This window comes from Ziziphus jujuba, chromosome 12, assembly GCF_031755915.1.
Source record: "Ziziphus jujuba cultivar Dongzao chromosome 12, ASM3175591v1".
In the NCBI taxonomy this organism is placed as follows: Eukaryota; Viridiplantae; Streptophyta; class Magnoliopsida; order Rosales; family Rhamnaceae; genus Ziziphus; species Ziziphus jujuba.
In genome coordinates, this window is record NC_083390.1 from 1932526 (window position 1) to 1955018 (window position 22493).

Sequence of the window (22493 nt, forward strand, 5' to 3'; positions counted from 1 at the left end):
TTGGTCAACAACACAATGGTGCACTGTTTCTTGCCCCAAGATAACGTCGTCTAATTACTTTCTTCTTTCTTTTCTCTGTTTCACTGTGTTTATATGAATTTTTTTTTTTTGGGCTAACAATTTATCTGAAAATATGTTGATATACTCTTCTTTTGTCTTTCTTCCCTTCCCTTTGGACAATTATTTTCAAATTTAAATCATGCAATTTTTCTAATAAATTTTGCAAAATTAGTCATATATACTGTCAAAATGCAAAATAAAATTTTAATAGGATAATTTCTAAACAAAGTTATTATTTATGTTTAATTTTATCGAATTCATCAATCAAAATGCATATTTTGACTTAACTTTAAAAAAATAAAAGTTCGGAAGCGATATGAAATTTTTGGTAGCATAAGGGGAAGAGCACCAAAAAATAGTATGATTGAGAGGGATAAAATGTAGTTACCCTTTATTTTATTATTTATTTATTTATTTTTGGTTAGATAAGTTTAAGGTTTATTCACAATGAATTTGCAGAGCATGGAAAGATTGAAAGCAGAAAACTAAATTAAATTTGCTTATTTCAAGTCTAAGGATTGATTTCTGTCTCTTTTAAATTTCTCTCTTTTTATACAACTGATGGTGGGTGGACCTTGGACTTCATTGGTTGGTTGGTCGGTCATGGTGGTGGACCTCACATGGCTAATAATTTTTTTTTTTTTAAAGCACAAGTATTAGAAGGAAACTTTCAACTTGAACTAATTTTATTAATGCAAAATAAAAGCTTTTAATTTCTGTTTTTTCTTTATTTTTCTGTTACATTCTATCTTAAAAAGAAATTAAGATGATATACAATGGTGATCTACACCCTCTTCTTTTGTCTTTCTTTCATATGAAACTACTTATTTGGCCATTACATTAGAGATTAAAAAAATAAAGATAATAACCAAATAAAGATTTACTATTTTACTGTGTTTCTTTGAGAAACAACTGATGAGGACTACAGAACTTTACTGTCTACACTGAATATTTCTTACCTTTAAATCGACATACATTTGAATGTCCTTAATTCTTCTATATTTCTATACGATAGTCTATGATATCCTGATTTCAAGTGTCCTCTGTCATAAAACTTAATTTTTAAAGTATTATACCCATAGCAACTAAGATAAGAATGAACTAGAGTCTTTAAATCATCATTAATATCCTTGATAAATGTAAATGTAAAATGAATAATTCATAATACAACACCAAAATTAGAAATAACTAGTATTGTAAATGTAGCATGCACAATTATCTAAAATTCCCAAACAAATAAACTCAGAATTTGAAAATTTTATTTGCACTTGTTGCCATCTTGCAGGATTTGTGAACACATGAACCCAAAATAAATGAGGAAGAACATGCAGGAAGACAAAAGCTTTGTTGTGAATTCTCATCCAAGTCTTCTGTAGCATTCCCTATTCCTGCAACAATGAATTTATTTAATATATAACAAGACCTCAAAAAAGAATAAACTTGATGGCTTGCCAAACCATCATATCAACTGCTAGATGCTCTACATCCTATGCAATATATATAGCTGCATTTCTTGATCCTGTAATAACATACAGTTTGCGATCGGATGTTTTGACCTTCAATTTGGAACTAAACAACCCGATATTGCTATCATTATCTTAGCTAAACTTTAGTGCAGTTGATTGATTTTGCTAAACTATTTAATGTAATCAGTAATTCTACAAACTTGTTAAACACTTCTATTCCATTCATAAACAAAGGACAGGTACCTTTAATTCTAACTAGAAAAAGGAGATATATGTACATAGCTCACACCTTTTTTTATCTTTTATTTTTTTAAAATTTTTTATAAAATAATTAAACAACCAACGGAAAAGATGCAGCATTAAGAACTCAATCATAAGGATGCCCTCAATCTATTTATCAATCAACAAAATATTGGCTAGAGCATGTTTTATATATCCAAATCTCAAAACTATCAACAATATTTCTAAGAAAATAAATAAATACATAAGCTAATAGTATCACCATACTTTAGTTATATGTGATCATCTAACAGAAAAGATGACTAGCATACAGTGAAGAGGCATCCTAACTTTGAAGAAAGTTGTAAAACCAAATTGTTCAAACCTCAATAATATTAAAGAAAATTTTAACATTGACATCCAAATTGATGCTGCTCTAAAAGGGAAAGGAATGATAATCCTTGGAATTTTTATACATAGCCTAGTATAAATGCAGATAATGCCAAAAGAACAAAGATGTTAAAGCAATTTAAAAAAAAAAAGGTTAAATTTCTGAATAAGAAAGATGTTGGTGAATTTTCTGGGGTTCATGCATGCATGCACTCACAAAACAATTGAATATTCGAGAAATAAGCACAAGTGGGACAACAAATTCAAAATATTGTAACTTACCTACAAGGAATGTAAAGAGTAGTCAATTGCACCTATTTGATCAAATGATCTTATTATCGATATAGATGACGGGGATGTGAGAAATCTTGTTCCAGTCTTTCCCTTTATCCCTCCGACACCTTTTTTTAAGGATTGGACATTTGTTGATATGTAAAGCAGTAAGAGATGTAGGCAGCTTTTGTTGTGGTAGATTCTGTAATTCAGGGCACGACTCGATTTCTAGACCTGCGAGAGAAGTGAGTTGTTGAAGCGCCTTTATGTCCAGCCTCTTAAGACTTGTAAATCCATACATGACAAGATGGGTAAGAGTTGAAGGCAGCAGCCCCTCCTCTGGAAACGATTCCACACCTTCACCTCCTATGAGTTCAAAGTATGTAAGAGCTTGGAGTTTTTGTAAATTCCATTTGGCTCGCTGTGCAATGAGTTTAGAGCAGTTTTGAATCTCAAGACGACGCAGATTCGAGGGTAGACCACCTTCAGGAAACGACTCCACCTCTGGACAATCAATGATACACAACCCTTCCAGAGATGGAAGGAGGTTAGCCATTTGCTCAGGCAGGTTCTCTAATTTCTTGCAACCGGCAACTATAAGACTAGTTAGATTGGGAGCATGCAATCCGCCATTAGGGAAAGATATGAACTTGAGGCAACCTCTGATGCGCAGACCAGATAGACATGTTAGGCCGTGTTGGTATTGCAGCCCATCTGAGACTGTCAGAGATTCTAGACATTCACACTCTTAAAACTAGAGATATTTGAGCTTGGGAAAGAAATCCAGGGGAAAGAACATAAGTGAACCCCCGCAACTTTTTGATATGGAAACCATTTGAAGAGACGTCTTGACTGAGTCATGGTGCATTGGGAATTCTAAATTCTCACAATTACGGATTTCCAGGTTAGCGGGGAGACATCCTGCAGGCAAGGATATAGGCAAAGAACAATCACTGATAGATAGATTGTGAAGATGACAATTTTGGCTCTCTCTTAATGCCTTCACCAATGTTTCTACACCTCTACCTCCTCCAATACTAATTGTTCCACAGTTTGTGGCAGTTCCTGTAGCTCTAGTTGTTCACACTTGCTTAACTCCAAGTGACGGATAGCCGGAGTCCTTGGGAGTGATGAAACAAGAACCTCATTGCCACTGCTAGAACATATAATTCGAAGCTTTGTTAGACATGGCAGGTTTACAGGCCAATCAACAGACCTTAACCTGTCACACCCAAGTATTTCAAGTTCTTGGAGTTTAGGGAAGATTTCACCATCGTCAACTCCAACGGAACACCATTCTTCCCAGGCTCCAAATTAAAGTACGCAAAAATTCCAGTGATGCAAATGCCTTTCTTGCAGAATTAGAACCATTAATCCCGTAAAACTCTGCACCCACAGTCACCACTCCACTAAGTTCATCAATATACAGAGTTTTGAGGGAGGGTAGCTGTCCAAGTGGTGGCAAGCACTTGCAATATTTACACTTGTCAAAGCAAAGCTTAGATAAAGCACATTTTACATATCCATACATAAAAAATATCAAGGATCTATGTATATATGTAATATAAATATGCATGAAAGTAATGTTACTAACCTACAAGGCATGTGCATTATCTTCCAATGATGCGATCACCATCAATGTCAATCCTGAAGATGTTAGAGATAATGTTCCAATCTTGTCCTTTGTCAATCTGGCATCTTTCTTTGAGGATTGGACATTTCTGGATATCTAAATAAGCAAGAGAGGTAGGAAAGCCTTGTTGTGGCAGATCGTGTAATTGAGGGCATCTCCATATGCGTAGATTTTTGAGAGAGGTGAGCTGTTTAAGCTCCTCCAGCCTTTTAGGATGTGGAAATCCACAAATCCATAAAACAGTGAGACTTGTAGGCAGCAAGCCCTCCTCTGGAAACAATTCCACATTTCCAAATTCATCTACGATTGTAAAGCTTGTAAGAGATTGGAATGTTTGCAAATTCCACTTCATTCTCTGTGCTATCAATTTACTGCAGTTTGCTAGCCAAAGTTCCATCAGAGTAGATGGGAGACCGCTTTCAGGAAATGACTCCAGCTCAGGACAATCACTGATCCGCAAGCATTTCAGAGATGAAAGGACGTTAGACATTTGTTCAGGAAGCTTCTTTAGTTTCTTGCAACCATGAAGTACGAGAATACTAAGATTGGGGGCATGCCACCTGTCACTGGGAAAAGATGTGAAGATAGAGATTTTAGGCTGGGATGTTGGCCTGACGAGACTGAGAGAGATTCTAGTTTTCACATTCTTGAAGACGAAGACTGTCAAGGTTGGGAAAGAAATCCAGAGGAAAGGATACTAGTGAACCACCACAACTTCTTGTGAAAACACTTTGAAGGGGCAAGGTTTTGAGTGAGTTTTCTTGGTGCCTTAGGAATTCTAATTTCTCACAGTTCTTGATTTTTAGCTGTGTCAGGGTACTAGGCAGACATCCTGTTGGCAATGTAGTTGGGGATGAGCAATTGTGGATATGTAGACGTTGAAGATTAGGATGACTACCACTTTGGCTTTTCTTTAATATCTTCATCAATGATTCTACACCATTACACCCTCCAACTTTAATTGATTGCACTGTTTGTGACAACTCTTCTAGCTTCAGCTTTTCACACTTGCCTAACTTCAACATAAGGAGAGCTGGAGTCCTTGGAAATGACGAAACAATACCCACACTACTTCCTTTAATTATAAGCTTTGTTAAACATGGCAGTTTTCTTGGCCAATCAATTGTCGTCAGCTTATCGCAGTTAATTATTCGGAGTTCTTGCAGCTTGTGGAAAACTTCGCCACCTTCTTCAACTTCAATGGAAGACCATTTTTTCCATGCTGACATATTACTGAAACTTAAGATTCTCAATGATGCAAACGGCTTTCTCACAGAATTATTAGAAGAATTGAACCCGTAAAACTCAGCACCCACATTCACCACCCTATTTAGTCCATGAATTTCAAGAGTTTCAGGGATGGTAGCTGTCCAAGTGGTGGCAAACTGTTGCAATACTTGCAATTCTCAAGTCTTAGAAACCATATATTGGAGAATGTATGACCCCCTAACCAATCTGGGAATGATGTACCTCCATATCCATGGATAGTAAGCCTTTTCAAGTTTGTATGAGGTAATAGGTTGTCGAGTACATCTCTGTCATGTTTTCGATCTTTATCATCGCCTTTCCAGTCCAAACGCAGTGCTTCAAGATACTTCTTGTCCACCAACTTGGCATCTGATGCATCACTTGCTTTTGCAACATTCTCTAAATTCTGAAGACAAAGTTGCCCTTGAAGATCGGAAAGCTCCCTCAACTCTCCTATGTTGGTCGCATTATCTTTTCCGGCAATGTAATCAGTCAACGTTTGGAGACTTTTCAATTTACTCATTTGCCTTGGCATCTCTACCAATCTACGACACCCAGTAATGTCAAGATATCATAAGTTAATAAGATGATGCATATTTTCAGGCAATTCAATGAGATAGGAACACCCAAGTAAATTTAATACTTGTAAATTATACAACTTACTCACAGATTTTGGCAGTCTTTCAATTCTAGTGTGGCTGAGCCTAAGGAAGCGAAGATGCTTTAGCTCACCAATTGATTCAGACAATTCCTTCATAGTTACACAACCATGAAATGATAATACTCTTAAATACCTCAAGTTTAATATTACAAGATTCACTACTTCATTAGATAAGTATCTATATGAAGTCGAAAATAGTGGGAAAATGGTACGCAAATGGGTTGCTTCAGTAATAATAGAATCATATCTCATTGGCGAATCCAAATATCTAACAGAAGCATGATGCACATTCGCAATGGCATCTTTTGAGCTGTCATCTTGTAATATAATACAATGTCCCTTGGATACATATTTGGCTAAATCATGAACAAGATCATGCATGCCAAATAATTCTTGTCCACTAGATCTTTGGAAAAATGATGTTGAAACTAACTCATTGGAATATTCATCACCTACATCTTCCATTCTCTTATTTATTTTTGATTACTGCAACAGATTTTCTGCCATCCAAAATAAGATCACTCTGCCTTTTGCAAATTTGTCGCCCTTGGGGAATAATGAACAAAAAGCAAAACATCATTTTAGTTGTGAGGGAAGGTAGTGATAACTTAGCATCAAAGCTGGTAGAATTTTGCTCTCTTTATATGAGAAATCCCAAATGTCACTCTTTAATATTCTTTCCCATTCACTAACATCTTCTTTAGAGCGCAAAAGGCCTCCAGGTGTTTTTACCGCTAAGGGCAAGCCATTGCATTTCTGAATAATTTGTTTACCAATTGTTTCCAGGACTTTACGTACACTAGAATCATCTCTAATATTGTCAAAAGCATGCTTTTTAAACAGTCGCCAACAATCTTCATCTTTCAATTGCTTAAGCTGATAATGAGTTGGAATGGTGCTCATGATCTTCGCAACCTTTTCAGTGCGTGTTGTTACAATAATCTTACTTCCTCGAGCCCCATATTTGAAAGGCTTACTAATGTTTTTCCAATCAACATAATCCTCATTCCACACGTCGTCTAAAACAATTAAGAATTTCTTTCCCATTAGCCTCTCTTTCAACTCAGTTTGAAGCGAATCCAAATTTCTCTTATCGTAAGGAAGAGAATGAGACTTAGGCACTGCAGAAAGGACTATTCCTGTTACCCTGAAAATGTCAAACTCCTCAGAAACAAAAACCCATGACTCGAGGTTAAAGTGATTCTGAACTTTGTGATTGTTGTATACTGATTGAGCAAGGGTGGTTTTGCCAATACCATCCATGCCTACTATTGGAATTACAGACACCTTATTGCTACCCTTATCATCATCTTTAAGTAACAACTTAATTGTGGCTTCCTTATCCCCATCTCTACCATAGAACTCTGATTCTTCTATCAAAGATATTGTTGGTGGTGTTGGTGATGGTTTTTCACCGACACCTTTATTAGTAAGACCAAGGATATTTATGCTTTTTTCAAAAACTTTAAACCTTCTAAGAATCTTCTCCAGTTTGTTCTTCATATCTCGATTATATGATCTACGAGAAATGGAAAAGGAGTTGAAGAACTTACTTCTTTTGGAATTTCTTGAACCTGAAGCTTCCAACTTGGATTGCAAAGCATGAGTTGCAATCTCATCCAAGAGATCGTCTGCTTCATAGGAAGCAGCTTCAAGCTCATCCAGCCACTGCTTGATGTTTGGGTTTGTGATTTGCTTCTCCTCTGCATCATCAAGAACAGCATTAATAGCTAATAGCACAATCTTCAAACTGTTTATGAGCTCATCACTAAGTTTGTTTCCTCGAAAACAGTCCACCACCTCACGAGAAGCCAGCCTATCAAACAACACCTGAAGGGTAGCAGAGAGAAGAGCTCCACCCACCAATTAAGCAGCCATGTTTTCTTCAGAATCTGTGCAGCAGGGAGTTCAAAAAGCTTATTAGATCTTGCACGCATGGGAAAGAGATGGAGAAGAAAGTTAAATGGAATGGCTTGAAGCAGTAGATAATAGGTCTTCATTCACGTTGATTTTTTTTCGATGAAAGGGTTGGTGGAAATTGAATTGGATTGGTTGGTCAACAACACAATTATTCAACGGAACAAGTTTCAAGGTGCACTGTTTCTAGCCGCAAGATAAAGTCGTCTAATTTACACTTTCCACTTTCTTTTCTCTATTTCACTATGGTTATCTGGAAAATCCCTTTGGACAATTATTTTCAAATTCAGAATCATGCAAATTTTCTAATAATTTTGGCAAAATTAGTTCGTATATACTGTCAAAAAGTAGAATAAAGTTTTAATAGGATAATTTCTGAACAAATGTTTATGTTTAATTTTATCTAATTTATCTATCAAAATGCATATTTTGACTCAACTTTAAAAAAATAAAAGTTCAGAAGCATTATGAAATTTTTTGTATCATAGAGAGAGAGTACAAAAAAATAGTATGATTGAGAGGGATAAAATGTAGTTACCTTTTATTTTATTACTTATTTATTTATTTTTGGTTAGATAAGTTTAAGGTTTACTCTCAATGAATTTGTAGAGCAGGAAGACGTTGAGAACAGAAAACTATATTAAATTTGTTAATTTCAAGTATATAGATTGATTTTTTTTCTCTTTTAAATTTCTCGACTACTTTTTATATAACTAATAGTGGGTGGACTTTGGATTTCATTGGTTGGTTCGTCAGTCATTGTGGCGGACCTCACACGGCTAATAATTTTTTTTTCTTTTTTTTTTTTTAAAAAAAAGAGTATTAGAAGGAAACTTTCAACTTGAACTAATTTTATTAATGCAAAAATAAAAGCTTTTAATTTGTGTTTTTTCTTTATTTTTCTGTTACATTCTATCTTAAAAAGAAATTAAGATGATATACAATGATAATCAACACCCTCTTCTTTTGTCTTTCTTTCATACGAAACTATTTATTTGGCCATTACATTAGAGATTAAAAAAAATAATAACCAAATAAAGATTTACTATTTTACTGTGTTTCTTTGTGAAGCAGCTCATGAGGACTACAGAACTTAACTGTCTACACTGAATATTTCCTACCTTTAAATAGACATACGTTTGAATGTCCTTAATTCTTCTTTCAATCTTTCTATACTATAGCCTCTGATATTCTGATTTTCAATATCCTCTGTTATAAAAAATTAATTTTTAAATTATGATGCCCATAGCTACTAAGATAAGAATGAACTAAAGTCTTTAAATCATCATTAATATCCATGATAAATGTAAATGTAAAACTAATAATTCTTAATACAACACCATAATTAGAAATAACTAGTATTTGCAAATGTAGCATGCACAAATATCTAAATTTCCCAAACAAGTAAACTCAGAATTTGAAAATTTTATTTGCACTTGTTGCCATCTTGCAGGATTTGTGAACACATGAACCCAAAATAAATGAGGAAGAGCATCAAGGAAGACAAAAGCTTTGTTGTGAATTCTCATCCAATATGTCTTCTGCAACATTCCATATTCCTGCAAAAATAAATTTATTTAATATATAACAAGACCTCAAAAAGGAATAAACGTGATGGCCTCCCAAACCATCATATCAAATGCTTGATGCTCTACATCCTATGCAATATATATAGGCAGCATTTCTTGACCCTGTAATAACATGCAGTTTGCCGTCTGATATTTAGAACTTCCATTTTGGACTAAACAGCTCAATATTGCTATCATTATCTAAGCTAAACTTTAGTGCTGTTGATTGATTTTCCTAAACTATTTAATGAAATCAAATAATTCCATAAACTTGTTTACACTTCTATTCCATTCATACTTAAACAAAGGAAAGGTACCTTCAATTCTAACTAGAAAATGGGGATATATGTAAATAGCTCACTCCCTTTTTTTTTCTTTTTTTTTTAATAAATAAATAAAATAATTAAACAGCCAACAGAAAAGATACTGGACTATATAAATGAAATAGCATACATTTATAAAGGTACCGCACCAAGAATTGAATGGATGTTTAAGGAGTTTGAACCTACAAATATGTCTTAGCATTAAGAATTCAATCATAATGATGCCCTCAATCTATTTATCAATCAGAAAAATATTGGTTAGAGCACGTTTTATATATCCAGATCTCAAAAATATCAACAATATTTGTAAGAAAATAAATAAATATATAAGCCAATGGTATCACCTTCTTTAGTTATATATAAAACTGTGATGTTGTTAAACTTCTAACAGAAAAGATGACTATCCGAAGAGCAGACAATGAAGAGACATCCTAACTATGAAGAAAGTTGGAAAACCATATTGTTCAAACCTCAATAATATTAAAGAAAATTTTAACATTGACATGCAAATTGAAGTTGCACTAATAGGGAAAGGATTGACAATGATTGGAATTTTTTAATATATAGCTTAGTATAAATGTAGATAATGCCAAAAGAACAAAGCAGTTAAAACAAATTTAAAAAAAAAGGGTAAATTTTGGAATAAGAAAGATGTCGGTGAATTTTCTGGGGTTTATGCATGCATGCAGTCACAAAACAATTGAATATTCGAGAAATAAGCACAAGTGGGACAACAAGTTCAAGATATTGTTACGTACCAACCTACCAGGAATGTAAAGAGTAGTCAGTTGCACATATCTGATCAAATGACCTTATAATCGATATGGATGCCGGGGATGTGAGAAATCTTGTTCCAGTCTTTCCCTTTATCCCTCTGACACCTTTCTTTCAGGATTGGACATTTGTTGATAAATAAATCATTAAGAGAGGTAGGAAGCTTCTGTTGTGGCAGATTCTGTAATTGAGGGCACTTCTTGATTTCTAGAAATGTAAGAGAAGTAAGTTGTTGAAGCTCCTTTATGTCCAGCCTCTTAAGACTTGCAAATCCACCCATCCAAAGATGGGTAAGAGTTGAAGGCAGCAGCCCCTCCTCTGGAAACGATTCCACGCCTTCACCTCCTACGATTTCAAAGTATTTAAGAGCTTGGAGCTTTTGTAAATTCCACTTGGATCGCTGTGCAATGAGTTTAGAGCAGTTTTTAATGAAAAGATAACAAAGATTAGAGGGTAGACCACCTTCCGGAAATGACTCCACCTCTGGACAATCAGTGATCGTAAAATCCTCCAGAGATGGAAGGAGGTTAGCCATTTGCTCAGGCAGCTCCTTTAATTTCTTGCAATCTCGAACTGTAAGATGAGTTAGATTGGGAGCATGCAATCCGCCATTAGGAAAAGATATGAACATGAAGCAACGTTCGATCCGCAGAGAAGATAGACATATTAGGCCATGCTGGTATGGCAGCCCATCTGAGACCATCAGAGATTCTAGATTTTCACACTCTTCAAAACAGAGATAATTGAGGCTGGGAAAGAAATCCAGGGGAAAGAATATAAGTGAACCCCCGCAACTTTTTGATATGGAAACGCTTTGAAGAGACGTTTTGAGTGAGTCATGGTGCATTGGGAATTCTAATTTCTCACAATTATTGATTCGCAGTTGTGTCAGGGTAGCAGGGAGACACCCTGTAGGCAAGGATATAGGCAAAGAACAATCATTGATACATAGGCTTTGAAGACTACAAGTTTGGCTCTCTCTTAATGCCTTCATCAATGATTCTACACCTCTACATCCTCCAACACTAATTGTTTCCACTGTTTGTGGCAATCCCCGTACCTCTATTTGTTCACACTTGCTTAAACCCAAGTGACGGATAGCCGGAGTCCTTGGGAGTGATGAAACAAGAACCTCACTGCCACTGCTAGAACATATAATTCGAAGCTTTGTTAGACATGGCAGGTTTACAGGCCAATCAACAGACCTTAACCTGTCACACCCAAGTATTTCAAGTGCTTGGAGTTTAGGGAAGATTTCACCATCGTCAACTCCAACTGAACACCATTCTTGCCAGGCTGCCAAATTAGAGAAACGCAAAAATTCCAGTGATGAAAATGCCTTTCTCGCAGAATTAGAACCATTAATCCCATAAAACTCTGCACCCACAGTCACCACTCCACTAAGTCCTTCAATATACAGAGTTTTGAGGGAGGGTAGCTGTCCAAGTGGTGGCAAGCACTTGCAATATTTACACTCGCCAAGTCGTATATAGACTGTATTGCAGAATGATACATCACCTAACCAGTTTGGGAATGAAGGACCTCCATATCCATGTATGTAAAGCATTTTCAAATTCGTGTGAGGCAATAGATTTTTAAGTACTTCTTCGTCATGATTTGAATCATTAGAATTGCCATTCCAAAACAACAGCAACCCCTCAAGATTGTTTTTGTCCATCAACTTGGCTTCGAATGCATCCTCAGCACTTGGGACATTCTGTAAATTTCTAATGTCAAGTTCTCCATGGAGATCTGAAAGCTCCCTCAACTCTCCTATCTTTGCCTTATTATCTTTTCCCACAACAAAATATGTCAACGTCAGGAGACTCTTCAATTTACTCAATTGTCTTGGCATCTCTACTAAATCAAAACAATAACTGATATCAAGATGCCTCAAGTTGATAAGATGATGCATATCTTCAGGCAACTCAATGAGTCCATGACACCATGATAAATTTAAAATTTGTAAATTGTACAACTTACACACAGAATTGGGCAATCTTTTGATTGAAGTTTCAGAGAGATTAAGGAAACGAAGATGCTTTAGTTCACCAATTGATTCACTTAACTGCGTCAAATTTTTACAACCAAACAATGACAATACTCTCAAACACCTCAACTTCAAAATTACGTTGTTCACTACTTCATTGAATAAGTTGCGAAATGAATAACTGTCTAATGGTAAAAGTGTGCGCAAATGAGTTGATTCAGAAATAGTACCAAATCTCTGTGAGGAAACAACTGTTGCAACACCTAGATGACGCACCCTCATCGCCTTTTCATTTGAGTTGCCATCTTCTAATGTAAAACAATATTCCCCGGATACATATCTGGCTAAATCATGAACAAGATCATGCATCACAAAGAAAGATTTTTCCACTTCAAATGAGTATTCCCAGGAAGATGCACTAACATTACTTGATCTTTGGAAAAATGATGTTAACACTAACTCGTTAAAATATTCATCACCTATATCTTCCATTCTCTTATCTCTTTTTGATTGACGCAAAAGATTTTCTGCCATCCACAATAAGACCAATTCATGCTTCTGGAATTCATAGTCCTTGGGGAACATTGAACAAAAAGCAAAACATCGCTTTAGGTGTGATGGAAGGTAGTTGTAGCTTAACAACAAAGCTGGTAGAATTTTAGTCTCTTTATATGAAAAATCCCAAATCTCACTCTTTAATACTCTTTCCCATTCATTGATATCTTCTTTAGAGCGCAAGAGGCCTCCAAGTGATTTTGCAGCTAAGGGCAAGCCATTGCATTTCTTGGCAATTCCTCGACCAATTTTTTCCAGGACTTGACATACACCAGAATCTCTAATTTTGTCAAATGCATGCTTTTCAAACAGTTTCCAGCAATCTTCATCTTTCAAGTGCTCAAGATGATAATGAGTTGGAATAGTGCCCGTGATGTCTGCAACGTTTTCATTGCGTGTTGTTACAATAATCTTACATCCTTGAGCCCCATAATTAAAAGGTGTACACATTTTCTTCCAATCAATATAATCCTCGTTCCACACATCGTCTAAAACAATTAAGAATTTTTTTCCGGTTAGCCCCTCTTTCAATTCAGTTTGAAGCAAATCCAAGTTTGAGTCATCATAAGAATGAGAATGAGACTTAGTTACAGCACAGAGGACTGTTTTCGTTACATTGCAAATGTCAAACTCTTCAGAAACACAAACCCATGATTTGAAGTTAAAGTGCTTCTCAACTGCATGATCGTTGTATACTGATTGAGCAAGGGTGGTTTTGCCAATGCCACCCATGCCTACTATTGGAATCACAGACACCTTATTCCTACCCTCATGATCATCATCTGTAAGCAACAACTTGATTATGGCCTCCTTATCAGCATCTCTACCGTAGACCTCAGATTCTTCTGTCAAAGATGTGGTCGGTGGTCTTGGTGATGGTTTTTCGCCAACACCCTTTATAAGACCAAGCACATATATTCGTTCTTCAAGAAATTTCAACCTTTGAAGAATCTCCTTCAGCTTCTTCTTCATATCTCGATTATATGAACGGAAAGAAATGGAAATAGAATGTTTGAATAACTTACTTGCTTTAGACGACTTTGTTGATTCATCTTTTAAATTAGATTGAAGGGCATGAGTTTCAATCTCATCCAACAGATCGTCTGCATCGTAGGAAGCATTTTCAAGCTCGTCCAGCCACTGCTTGATGTTGGGGTTGATGTTTTGCTTCAACTCTGCATCATCGAGCACAGAATTAACAGCTGATAGGACAGTCCTCAAATTGTTGATGAGCTGATCACTGAGTTTCTTTCCACGCAGGTAGTCCACCACCTCACGACGAGCCAGCCTATCAAACACCACTCGAAGGGTAGCAGAAAGAAGAGCTCCACCCGCCAATTCAACAGCCATGTTTTCTTCAGAATTTGCAATCCACAAAGAGATTGATCAAAGAAAGGGCAATGGAGAGAACCCGTAGCAGTAGGTTTGGTAAAGCAAATGGCAATGGAGAGAACAGAGCGCTGGATCTGGTCGGCTAAAGTCAACCTATTGAGTTGCTTCTAGTTTTTCGCTTTACTTCATACACAACAAGTGGTGGGTGGACTTCGGATCAGCTCATTGGTTGGATCAGTCATTGTGGTGGACCTCACAAGGCGAATAATTTTTCATAAAACATAAAGAAACACAACTATTAGAAGGAACCTTTCAACTTGTATTAATCTATTGATCTAAAATAAAGTTTTAAACTTGGATTTTCTTCTTAATTTGCTCTGTTTTATATTAATATCTTAGTAGAAGGTGATATGTGATATGATGACCATAATATGAAAATACTAATTTGGCATTACGGAAGAGGAACAAAAAAAATAAAAAAATAAAAAAAAATAAATAGTAAAGAATCACCATTTTAATCCTTGGGGTCTTCTAAATGTTAATATCAACAGGAGAATCACACAAAAAGAAATCTAGTGAAAAAACTGTTTTCTGGTTTTAAAATTTGTTAAATGATAAAATAAATTCTGTTTTTTAAATCAGAAAAATAGTTCTTTTAGTACATTACAGATCATGCTCCAAAATTGCAGAGTTATAAACCAAAAACCAAATATCGTGTAACTTACGTTTTTCCAATGGAAAATACTTTATATCTTTTGAACTTTTTTCCTGAACAAAATAAATAAATAAATATATAAATGTTACATTGCGTTTAAAGTTCTGCTAAGCTTGCATACAAATATGTATTTATTGGACACTAAGAAAGGCAAACAGAAGCTGAAAACTTTGATTTAAGAAACTGGAAATTTCTTTTTTCCAGGCATGGCAATAATTGTAGGTCCTTTACTGTGGGCCTTGCGAAGTTTCACCTAACTTTCCTTATATAGGACAAAAAGGTGTGGTCAATCTCCCAACAATTTCATACTCAGAAAGGATATAATTTTCCGAGTGGTCTATGCACTCCAATTCTGAATAATCTAAAAAGAAGCTCCAAACACTAACATAAAAAGTTCAAAGTGAAGATTCATTTCATTTGCAGAAAGAGAAAGCAGGCTAAGTTTAGTTTCTGTAAACTCAAGTTTTGTTCAAAGTGAAGAAAATCTTTTTTCTTCAAAACCTTTTTCTTTTCATTTTGTCAAAATTCTAAGATGATCCAAACAAATGGTCAATGCAAAAGCAAATCTTTCCGCAGCAGCTTCTCTTGCAGCTTCAGTAATGCTCATCCAGAGCGTCGTAAGAAACTTCTTACCCCCCCAACTCCACATCTTTCTCTACTCCGCTGTGAAAACCCTTTCTCGATGTTTCTCTTCCCAACTTACTGTTGTTGTAGAGGAATTTCAAGGCTATTGCATGAAACAAATTTTGAGGCTTCAGAAATCTACTTAGGTTCTAAATCAAAACCATCAGTAAGAAGAGTACTTAAAAAGAGCAAGAAGGAAGCAAATTTAGCAGCTAATACAGATACAAATGAAAAGTTTTTGATTTTTTGAGAATGTAGAATTCAAATGGACATTGGCCACCACCCAAGTTCAGGCAGAAACGAAAATAAACAATCAAAACATGGGGGATCTCAATTCCTCTCTGAGATCAGAAGTGGGATACATTAAGCAGAGTTTTCACAAGAACCACTAAAGACAAGGTATTTAGAAGATACTTTCCATACATATTAGAAAAAGCAATGGCCATTAGAGTAGAGAGAAAAACAGCGAATTTCTAGAGTGCTAATGGAGGAACTTGGTGCTTTGAAGAAGTCCATCTTAATCACCCAATAACTTTCAAGAGCCTTGAAATAGATTCCAGGACCCAGAAGGATTTTTTGGAGGATTTGGACAACTTCATGAATGGGAAGGAATACTACAATGAAACTGGGAAAGCTTGGAAAAGAGGCTACTATTTATATGGTCCAACAGGAACTGGCAGGACAAGCTTGATAGCAGCCATATCCAATTGTCAAGTTTGACATCTACGACTTGGACTTGACAGATATTCAAAGTGACTCCCATCCCAGATTTTTTGCTTACTTGGATGTCTAGCCGAGCATTAATTGTAATCATGGACTACCAAACTAGGATTCACCAGAAGATCAAATGCAAAGACAAAGCCAAACACAAGGAAATAAAAATTATAAGTAAAACTGTCAAGACGGCTGACTTTCATCGATGGAATTTACTCATACCGTGGAGAAGAGAGAATGTGAAGCCAATGCAATCAGCTCAACATAGCACAGAAAACAGAGAAAAAGATCTTGCATACACAAAAGTTTAGAGGATCAACAGTCAACACGCATATTCTAGTTTGTTTGGGAAAAAACAAGAAAAAAAAAAAAAAGAACACATTCTTATTCATGTATATAAATAGGACTATCTAATACATTCTTATTCATGTATATATGTAAAACATATAGGACCATCCTGGATATTAAAAACCAAAAGTAACAACCACATCTATCAAAGTAAAACCTGAAGAGAAGTTTCTTGAAAACCATCAAACACATTTAATTGTAGATCTTGAAAAGAAGAAAAAATAACATATTAAAATGGCTTAACAGAAGGAACATATATCGCAGAAAAGTGAAGACATTTGATAACTTCCAGCAAGACATAAGAGGAGTCACAAAGAGCAAGGGAAGTATTTTACATCAAAATAAAGGCAGATGAGGGTAAAAGCAGAGCACTGAAGCAGTAACAGACGCTCCTCTGTTTTTGCAAAGGAGGAAAGAAAAGAGAATCTGTTTGCAGGTAAACTGTTAAGCATATTTAGCTGCTCTCTTTTTTCTTTTTCTTTTTTTTTAAAAAAAAAAAAATCTGATACCAGAGATGGGAGGATTTAAACTCCAGACCTTGGTCAGATAAAATAGTGAAATCTATACAATGAGGCTATGACAATGAAATCTTTACATAATATTTACTCTAAAAGGGGTTAAAAGATACAAAAACAGAGAGTTAAGAGAGGTGATTTGTTGAAGGCCCTTAACGTTCACCCTCTTAAGACTTGCAGTTCCAGAGATGTTAAGAACAGTAAGAGTTGAAGGCAGCCTACCATCCTCTGGAAACGATTCCCCACCTGCACCTCCAAATTCATATGTAATTGTTAACTGTTTAAGAGCATGGAGTTTTTGCAAATTCCACCTTTTCTGTTTGCAATGAGTTTACAGCAGTTTAAAACTTCAAGTTTAATCAGATTAGAGGGTAAAGCACCCTCAGGAAATAACTCCAGCTCTTGGCAAAATTAGATGTACAGGGTTTATAAAGATGGATAAAGTTTAAACATTTCCTCAGGCAGCACCTCTAGTTTCTTGCAATCTCCAACTGCAAAACCAGCCAGACTGGGTGCATGGAAACCTCTTTCAGGAAAAGATGTGAAATTGGGGCAGTTCACAATTTGCAAGTGACTAAAGACTCGAGGTTCTGGCATAGCAGTCCATTCGAAACTGTCAGAGATTCTAGATATTCACACCCTTCAATATAAGGAATTTTGAGGCTGAGAAAGAAATCCAGGGGAAAGAATTCAAGTTTTTAACACAACTGTTTGATATGAAAACATTTTGAAGGGATGTTTTGAGTGAGCAGTGAAATAGGAATTCTAATTTCTCACATCCTCGATTTCTAGTTCTGTTAAGGTAGTTGACATCCTGCAGGCAAGGATATAGGCAGGGAACATTCACTAATATATAGCTTTTGAAGACAAGAACTTTGGCTCTCTCTTAATGCTTCTACCAATGATTCTAGACCATGGCATCCTTCAATTCCAAGTGATTCCACTGTTTGCTGAAGTTCCTGCAGCTGTGGTTCTTCACACTTGCCTAACTCCAAGTCTTGGATAGCTGAACTCCTTGGGAGAGATGAAACTAGAACCTTGCTCCCATCAATTATAAGCTTAGCTGAACATGGAAGGGTTTGAGGCAAATCAGCAGTATTTAGCCTACCACAGTTATATATTTCAATTTGCTGGAGCCTAGGGAAAACTTCACTATCTTCAACTTCAATTGAAGACCATTCTTCCCATGCTAACATCTCACTGAAACTTAAGAATTGCAGTGATGCAAATGGCTTTCTCATAGAATTAGATGCACTATACCCGTAAAACTCAGCACCCACAGTCACCACCCCACTTAAGCCCATAATATAAAGAGTTTTGAGGGAAGGTAGCTGTCCAAATGGTGGTAAACAGTTGCAGAACTTACAGTTCTCAAGTCTTATAATTAATGTGCTGCAGAATGAAGGATCCCCCAACCAATATGGGAATGTTGTACCTCCATATCCATAAATGGAAAGAATTTTCAAGTTTGTGTGAGGAAATAGCTGTTCAAGTATTTCTCTGTCATGTTTTGAATCATTAGCATGGCCTTTCCAAGACAAACACAATGCTTTCTCCATGGAGATCTGAAAGTTCTCTCAATTCTTGTATTTTGGTCACATTATCTTTTCCCACAATGGAAGTACTCAACGTTTGGAGATTTGTTCAGTTTACTTGTTTCACTCAGCTCTCCATAACCTTATCACCTTCACTGATATCAAAATGTCACAAGTTAATGAGATGATGCATATATTTAGAAAACTCAATGTGATCATTACACATAGAAAAATTTAAAATTTGAAGACTGTATAGCATACTCACAGATTCTGGCAAACTTTCGATTAAACTTCTAGAGCGGTCAAGGAAGCAAAGAAGTTTTAGCTCACCAATCAATTCAGACAGTTGCTTCATATTTTCACACCCAAGTAATGATGATACTCTCAAATACCTCAACTTCAATATAATATTAATCACTAATTCCTTAGTTAAGTTCCAAAATGAATATTCAGATAATGGTAAAAAGGTACGCAAGCAAGTTGCTTCAGAAATAGAATTGAACCTCTTCAAGGAAACAGATGTTAAAACAACTAGATGACGCACCTTTATCACATCTTCCTTGGAGTTGCCCTCTTCAAATGTAAAACAATATTCCCTGGATACAAATTTGGCTAACTCATGAGCAAGATTATGCATGACAAAGCAATATTCTTGTGCACTACTCGATCTTTGAAAAAATGATCTAGACACCAACTCATAAAAACATTCATCTCCTCTATCTTCCATTCTCTCATTTCTCTTTGCTTGTTGCAAAAGATTTTCTTTCATCCATAACAAGACCATTTGCTGCCTTTGAAATTTGTAGTCCTTCGGGAATATTGAACAGAAAGCAAAGCACTGCTTTAGGTGTGAAGGAAGATAATGGTAACTTAACCTCAATGCTGGTAGAATATTGCTCTCATTATCTGAGAACTCCCGAATCTCATTCACTGATATTTTTTCCATTTTGTGACATCTAGTCTATAGCGCAAGAGGCCTCCAAGTGTTTTCACAGCTAAGGGCAAGCCCTTGTACTTTTCAAAAACTCTTCTACCAATTGTTACCAAGTCTGGATATGCATTTAAATCCTCATTGTCAAATGCATGCTTGGCAAACGGTAGCCAATAATCTTCATCTCAAAGTGCTCAAGATAATAGATTGAAGCTGTGCGCATGATATGTGCGATAGTTTCACTGCATGTTGTCATAAGAATCTTGCTTCCTTGAGCCCCAAGTTTAAAAGGTCTACTCATGTTCTCCCAATTGACATAATTTTCATTCCACATACCATCTAAAATAATCAAGAATTTCCTTTCCATCACCTCTCCTTCAACGTAGTTTAAGTGAATCTAAATTTGTATTATCGTAACAATGATAGTGGGACCTAGTCACTGCACAAAGGATTGTTTTTGTTACCTTACAAATATCAAACTCATCAGAAACACAATCCCATTATTTGAGCTTAAATTGCTTGTTAACTTTGTCATCATTGTACACTGATTCAGCAAGGGTGGTTTTCCCAACATAACCCATACCTACTATTGGAATTACTGACACCTTATTGCTACCTTCATCATCCCTTACCAACAACTTGGTTAGGGCCTCCTTATCCCCATGTCTACCATAGACCTCAAATTCTTCTATCAAAGATGTTGTTGGTTGTCTTGATGAAGGTTTCTCACCAATGCCATTAATGAGAACTGTAGAAAGGAGAAGATTTTTATTTAATTAATTAGGAAGGTTCTTATTTAATTAATTAGGAAGATTTACATTATTTTAGGATATTTATTTATTTAGTATATCTCCTAATAAATAGGATCAGTCCATTAACTAATTTTTTGGAATTTAATTTCCCTGATTTGCAGGGATTACTTTCCTAGTTTGTGGACTGGAATGCCAGCCACATCTATGTTAAATAGACTTGTAATTCTTTTTCAGATCAGTATGAGAATTTCTTTCCTCTCATCTCAAAAGTCTACATGGTATCAGAGCCCTAATTTCTTTTGTTGCTAGCTTCTCACTACCATGACTAAATCCAAGCAAATTCCTTCAGCCAACATTCAAGAAAATTCATCCTTTATTATCACAAATCACAGACTTAATGGCCATAATTTTCTTCAATGGTCACAATCTGTTCTCATGTATGTTTGTGGCAAAGGGAAGGATGAATATCTCACAGGCGAGATCTCCATTTCAGAAAAATCAGATCCTAAGTATCGAACCTAGAAAACAGAAAACCACATGGTTATGTCGTGGTTAATCAATTCTATGACAACTGAAGTAGGAGAAAATTTTCTGCTTTACAAGACAGCCAACGAGATCTGGGAAGCAACCCGTGAAACCTACTCTAGTTCAGAAAATACTTCAAAGTTGTTTGAAATTGAAACCAGACTCCATGACCTTCGGCAAGAGGATTTAAATGTCACTCAATATTTTAATATCCTCACATGATACTGGCAGCATCTTGATATGTTTGAGATGTATTCCTGGAAATGTCCTGATGACGCTGCATTGTACAGGAAAATTGTTGAACAAAAGAGAACATTCAAGTTTCTTCTTGGTCTCAACAAAGACCTTGACGAGGTAAGGGGGAGAATTATGGGAATTAAACCCCTGCCTACATTTCGAGAAGCATTTTCAGAAGTTCGACGGGAGGAGAGCCGAAGGAAACTAATGATGATAAGTAACAGTACTGCTCCAACCTTGGAAGGCTCAGCCCTCTACACACATACTTCTTCTCAAGATAACAAACTGAAAAAGGGAAGGCCGTGGTGCGAACATTGCAGGAGGCCAGGGCACACGAAGGAAACATGTTGGAAAATACATGGAAAACCAGCAGATTGGAAGCCTAATCGCGTACGGAATGATCGTGAGAGCCGCGCTCATGCTGCTACAACATCAGATGATATCAACAATGCCGAAACCAGCCCCTTTACCAAGGAGCAACTTGATGCATTGCAGAAGATATTTGGCCAGATTTCTAATTCCTCTCAATCGACTCCAACAACTTCACAGCAGCATGCTAGTATGTTAGCTCACCAAGGTACTCTCTCCTTTGCCTACACTACAAACGTGACAAAATCAAAGCCTTAGATAGTCGATTCGGGAGCCTCCGATCACATGACAGGTGATATTAGTATTTTTCAGCACTATAAGCCAACTTATGGTGTTTCTACAGTAAGAATAGCAGATGGTTCACTCTCTAAAGTGGCTGGAACAGGAACAATACAATTGACAGAAGATTTGCTTCTCTCTTCTGTTCTTTATGTGCCAAACTTGGAGTGTAATTTGATTTCCATAAGCAAGCTTACTCGTGATTTAAATTATGTTACTAAATTCAATCCAAATTTGTGTGAATTTCAGGCAGCAGATTTGGGGAAGGTGATTGGCAGTGCTGATTTGTGTGGTGGACTCTATTTGCTCAAAGAAAGTACTTCACTTCATCAAAAAGTTCCTTCTACCAGTTGTGTCTCTCAATCTGTTTTTGATTCTGTGTCACTTTCAGATGAAAATAAAGTTATGCTATGGCATTTTCGCTTTGGTCATCCAAACTTTGTGTATCTTGAAAAGATGTTCCCTCACTTGTTTCGTAATAAAAGTTCATATTTTTATCATTGTGAAATCTGCCAACTTGCTAAACACACTAGACATGTC

At 36.0% G+C, this 22493-nt stretch overlaps 5 protein-coding genes across 9 annotated transcripts; all 5 read right to left on the bottom strand.

The window, feature by feature from the left end:
- Nucleotides 1-2457: 2457 nt before the first annotated feature.
- Nucleotides 2458-3939, bottom strand: LOC132800243 (putative disease resistance protein At3g14460). Its single transcript, XM_060813503.1, has 3 exons — nucleotides 3732-3939; nucleotides 3216-3329; nucleotides 2458-3128 (listed from the first exon to the last, which is right to left on the bottom strand). Exons 1-3 carry the CDS (start codon nucleotides 3937-3939, stop codon nucleotides 2458-2460), a joined length of 993 nt encoding a protein of 330 aa, XP_060669486.1.
- A 79-nt stretch (nucleotides 3940-4018) lies between these two features.
- On the bottom strand, nucleotides 4019-6415 carry LOC107428233 (putative disease resistance protein At3g14460). The gene is made up of 4 exons (XM_060813504.1): nucleotides 5946-6415; nucleotides 5573-5834; nucleotides 4832-5426; nucleotides 4019-4701 (listed from the first exon to the last, which is right to left on the bottom strand). The coding sequence occupies exons 1-4, from the start codon at nucleotides 6413-6415 to the stop codon at nucleotides 4019-4021; spliced, it is 2010 nt and encodes a 669-aa protein (XP_060669487.1).
- LOC132800301 (putative disease resistance RPP13-like protein 1) lies at nucleotides 5446-7888 on the bottom strand. Its single transcript, XM_060813674.1, has one exon. It carries the CDS (start codon nucleotides 7451-7453, stop codon nucleotides 6527-6529), a length of 927 nt encoding a protein of 308 aa, XP_060669657.1. The 5' UTR covers nucleotides 7454-7888; the 3' UTR covers nucleotides 5446-6526.
- Nucleotides 7889-9131: 1243 nt separating this feature from the next.
- On the bottom strand, nucleotides 9132-14794 carry LOC107428230 (putative disease resistance protein At3g14460). 5 transcript variants are annotated; one of them, XR_009635214.1, is made up of 3 exons: nucleotides 10525-14792; nucleotides 9889-10228; nucleotides 9132-9426 (listed from the first exon to the last, which is right to left on the bottom strand). XR_009635214.1 is itself a non-coding variant. In XM_060813556.1 (3 exons), exons 1-2 carry the CDS (start codon nucleotides 14425-14427, stop codon nucleotides 10561-10563), a joined length of 3750 nt encoding a protein of 1249 aa, XP_060669539.1. In that variant the 5' UTR covers nucleotides 14428-14794; the 3' UTR covers nucleotides 9132-9426; nucleotides 10517-10560. The 5 variants fall into 5 exon arrangements, 3 of the variants coding, with proteins under 3 accessions (XP_060669539.1, XP_048319082.2, XP_048319081.2); XM_060813556.1 differs by lacking the exon at nucleotides 9889-10228 and having other exon boundaries at nucleotides 10517-10877; nucleotides 10995-14794; XR_009635213.1 differs by having other exon boundaries at nucleotides 9889-14792.
- A 2607-nt stretch (nucleotides 14795-17401) lies between these two features.
- LOC132800244 (putative disease resistance RPP13-like protein 1) lies at nucleotides 17402-19806 on the bottom strand. The gene is made up of 4 exons (XM_060813505.1): nucleotides 19126-19806; nucleotides 18200-18890; nucleotides 17794-17915; nucleotides 17402-17641 (listed from the first exon to the last, which is right to left on the bottom strand). Exons 1-4 carry the CDS (start codon nucleotides 19804-19806, stop codon nucleotides 17402-17404), a joined length of 1734 nt encoding a protein of 577 aa, XP_060669488.1.
- Between the last annotated feature and the right edge of the window lie 2687 nt (nucleotides 19807-22493).

Bases quoted from the DNA above. Each gene is read 5' to 3' on its own strand.
- LOC132800243 (XM_060813503.1), bottom strand. From the start codon at position 3,939: ATGTATGGATATGTAAAATGTGCTTTATCTAAGCTTTGCTTTGACAAG. The intron at 3,330-3,731 runs GTACTTTAATTT...CCTTGCCTGCAG, and splicing joins TGCATCACTGGAATTTTTGC to GATGTCTCCCCGCTAACCTG. The intron at 3,129-3,215 runs GTTCACTTATGT...AATCTCTGACAG, and splicing joins CATATCAAAAAGTTGCGGGG to TCTCAGATGGGCTGCAATAC.
- LOC107428233 (XM_060813504.1), bottom strand. From the start codon at position 6,415: ATGGAAGATGTAGGTGATGAATATTCCAATGAGTTAGTTTCAACATCA. The intron at 5,835-5,945 runs GTATAATTTACA...TGGGTGTCGTAG, and splicing joins CCAAAATCTGTGAGTAAGTT to ATTGGTAGAGATGCCAAGGC. The intron at 5,427-5,572 runs GTACTCGACAAC...GTATTGCAACAG, and splicing joins ATCGAAAACATGACAGAGAT to TTTGCCACCACTTGGACAGC.
- LOC132800301 (XM_060813674.1), bottom strand. From the start codon at position 7,453: ATGAAGAACAAACTGGAGAAGATTCTTAGAAGGTTTAAAGTTTTTGAA.
- LOC107428230 (XM_048463125.2), bottom strand. From the start codon at position 14,427: ATGGCTGTTGAATTGGCGGGTGGAGCTCTTCTTTCTGCTACCCTTCGA.
- LOC132800244 (XM_060813505.1), bottom strand. From the start codon at position 19,806: ATGGAAAAAATATCAGTGAATGAGATTCGGGAGTTCTCAGATAATGAG. The intron at 18,891-19,125 runs GTGAGTATGCTA...GAGAACTTTCAG, and splicing joins TCGAAAGTTTGCCAGAATCT to ATCTCCATGGAGAAAGCATT. The intron at 17,642-17,793 runs GTGCTGCCTGAG...CATTGCAAACAG, and splicing joins GAGATTGCAAGAAACTAGAG to AAAAGGTGGAATTTGCAAAA.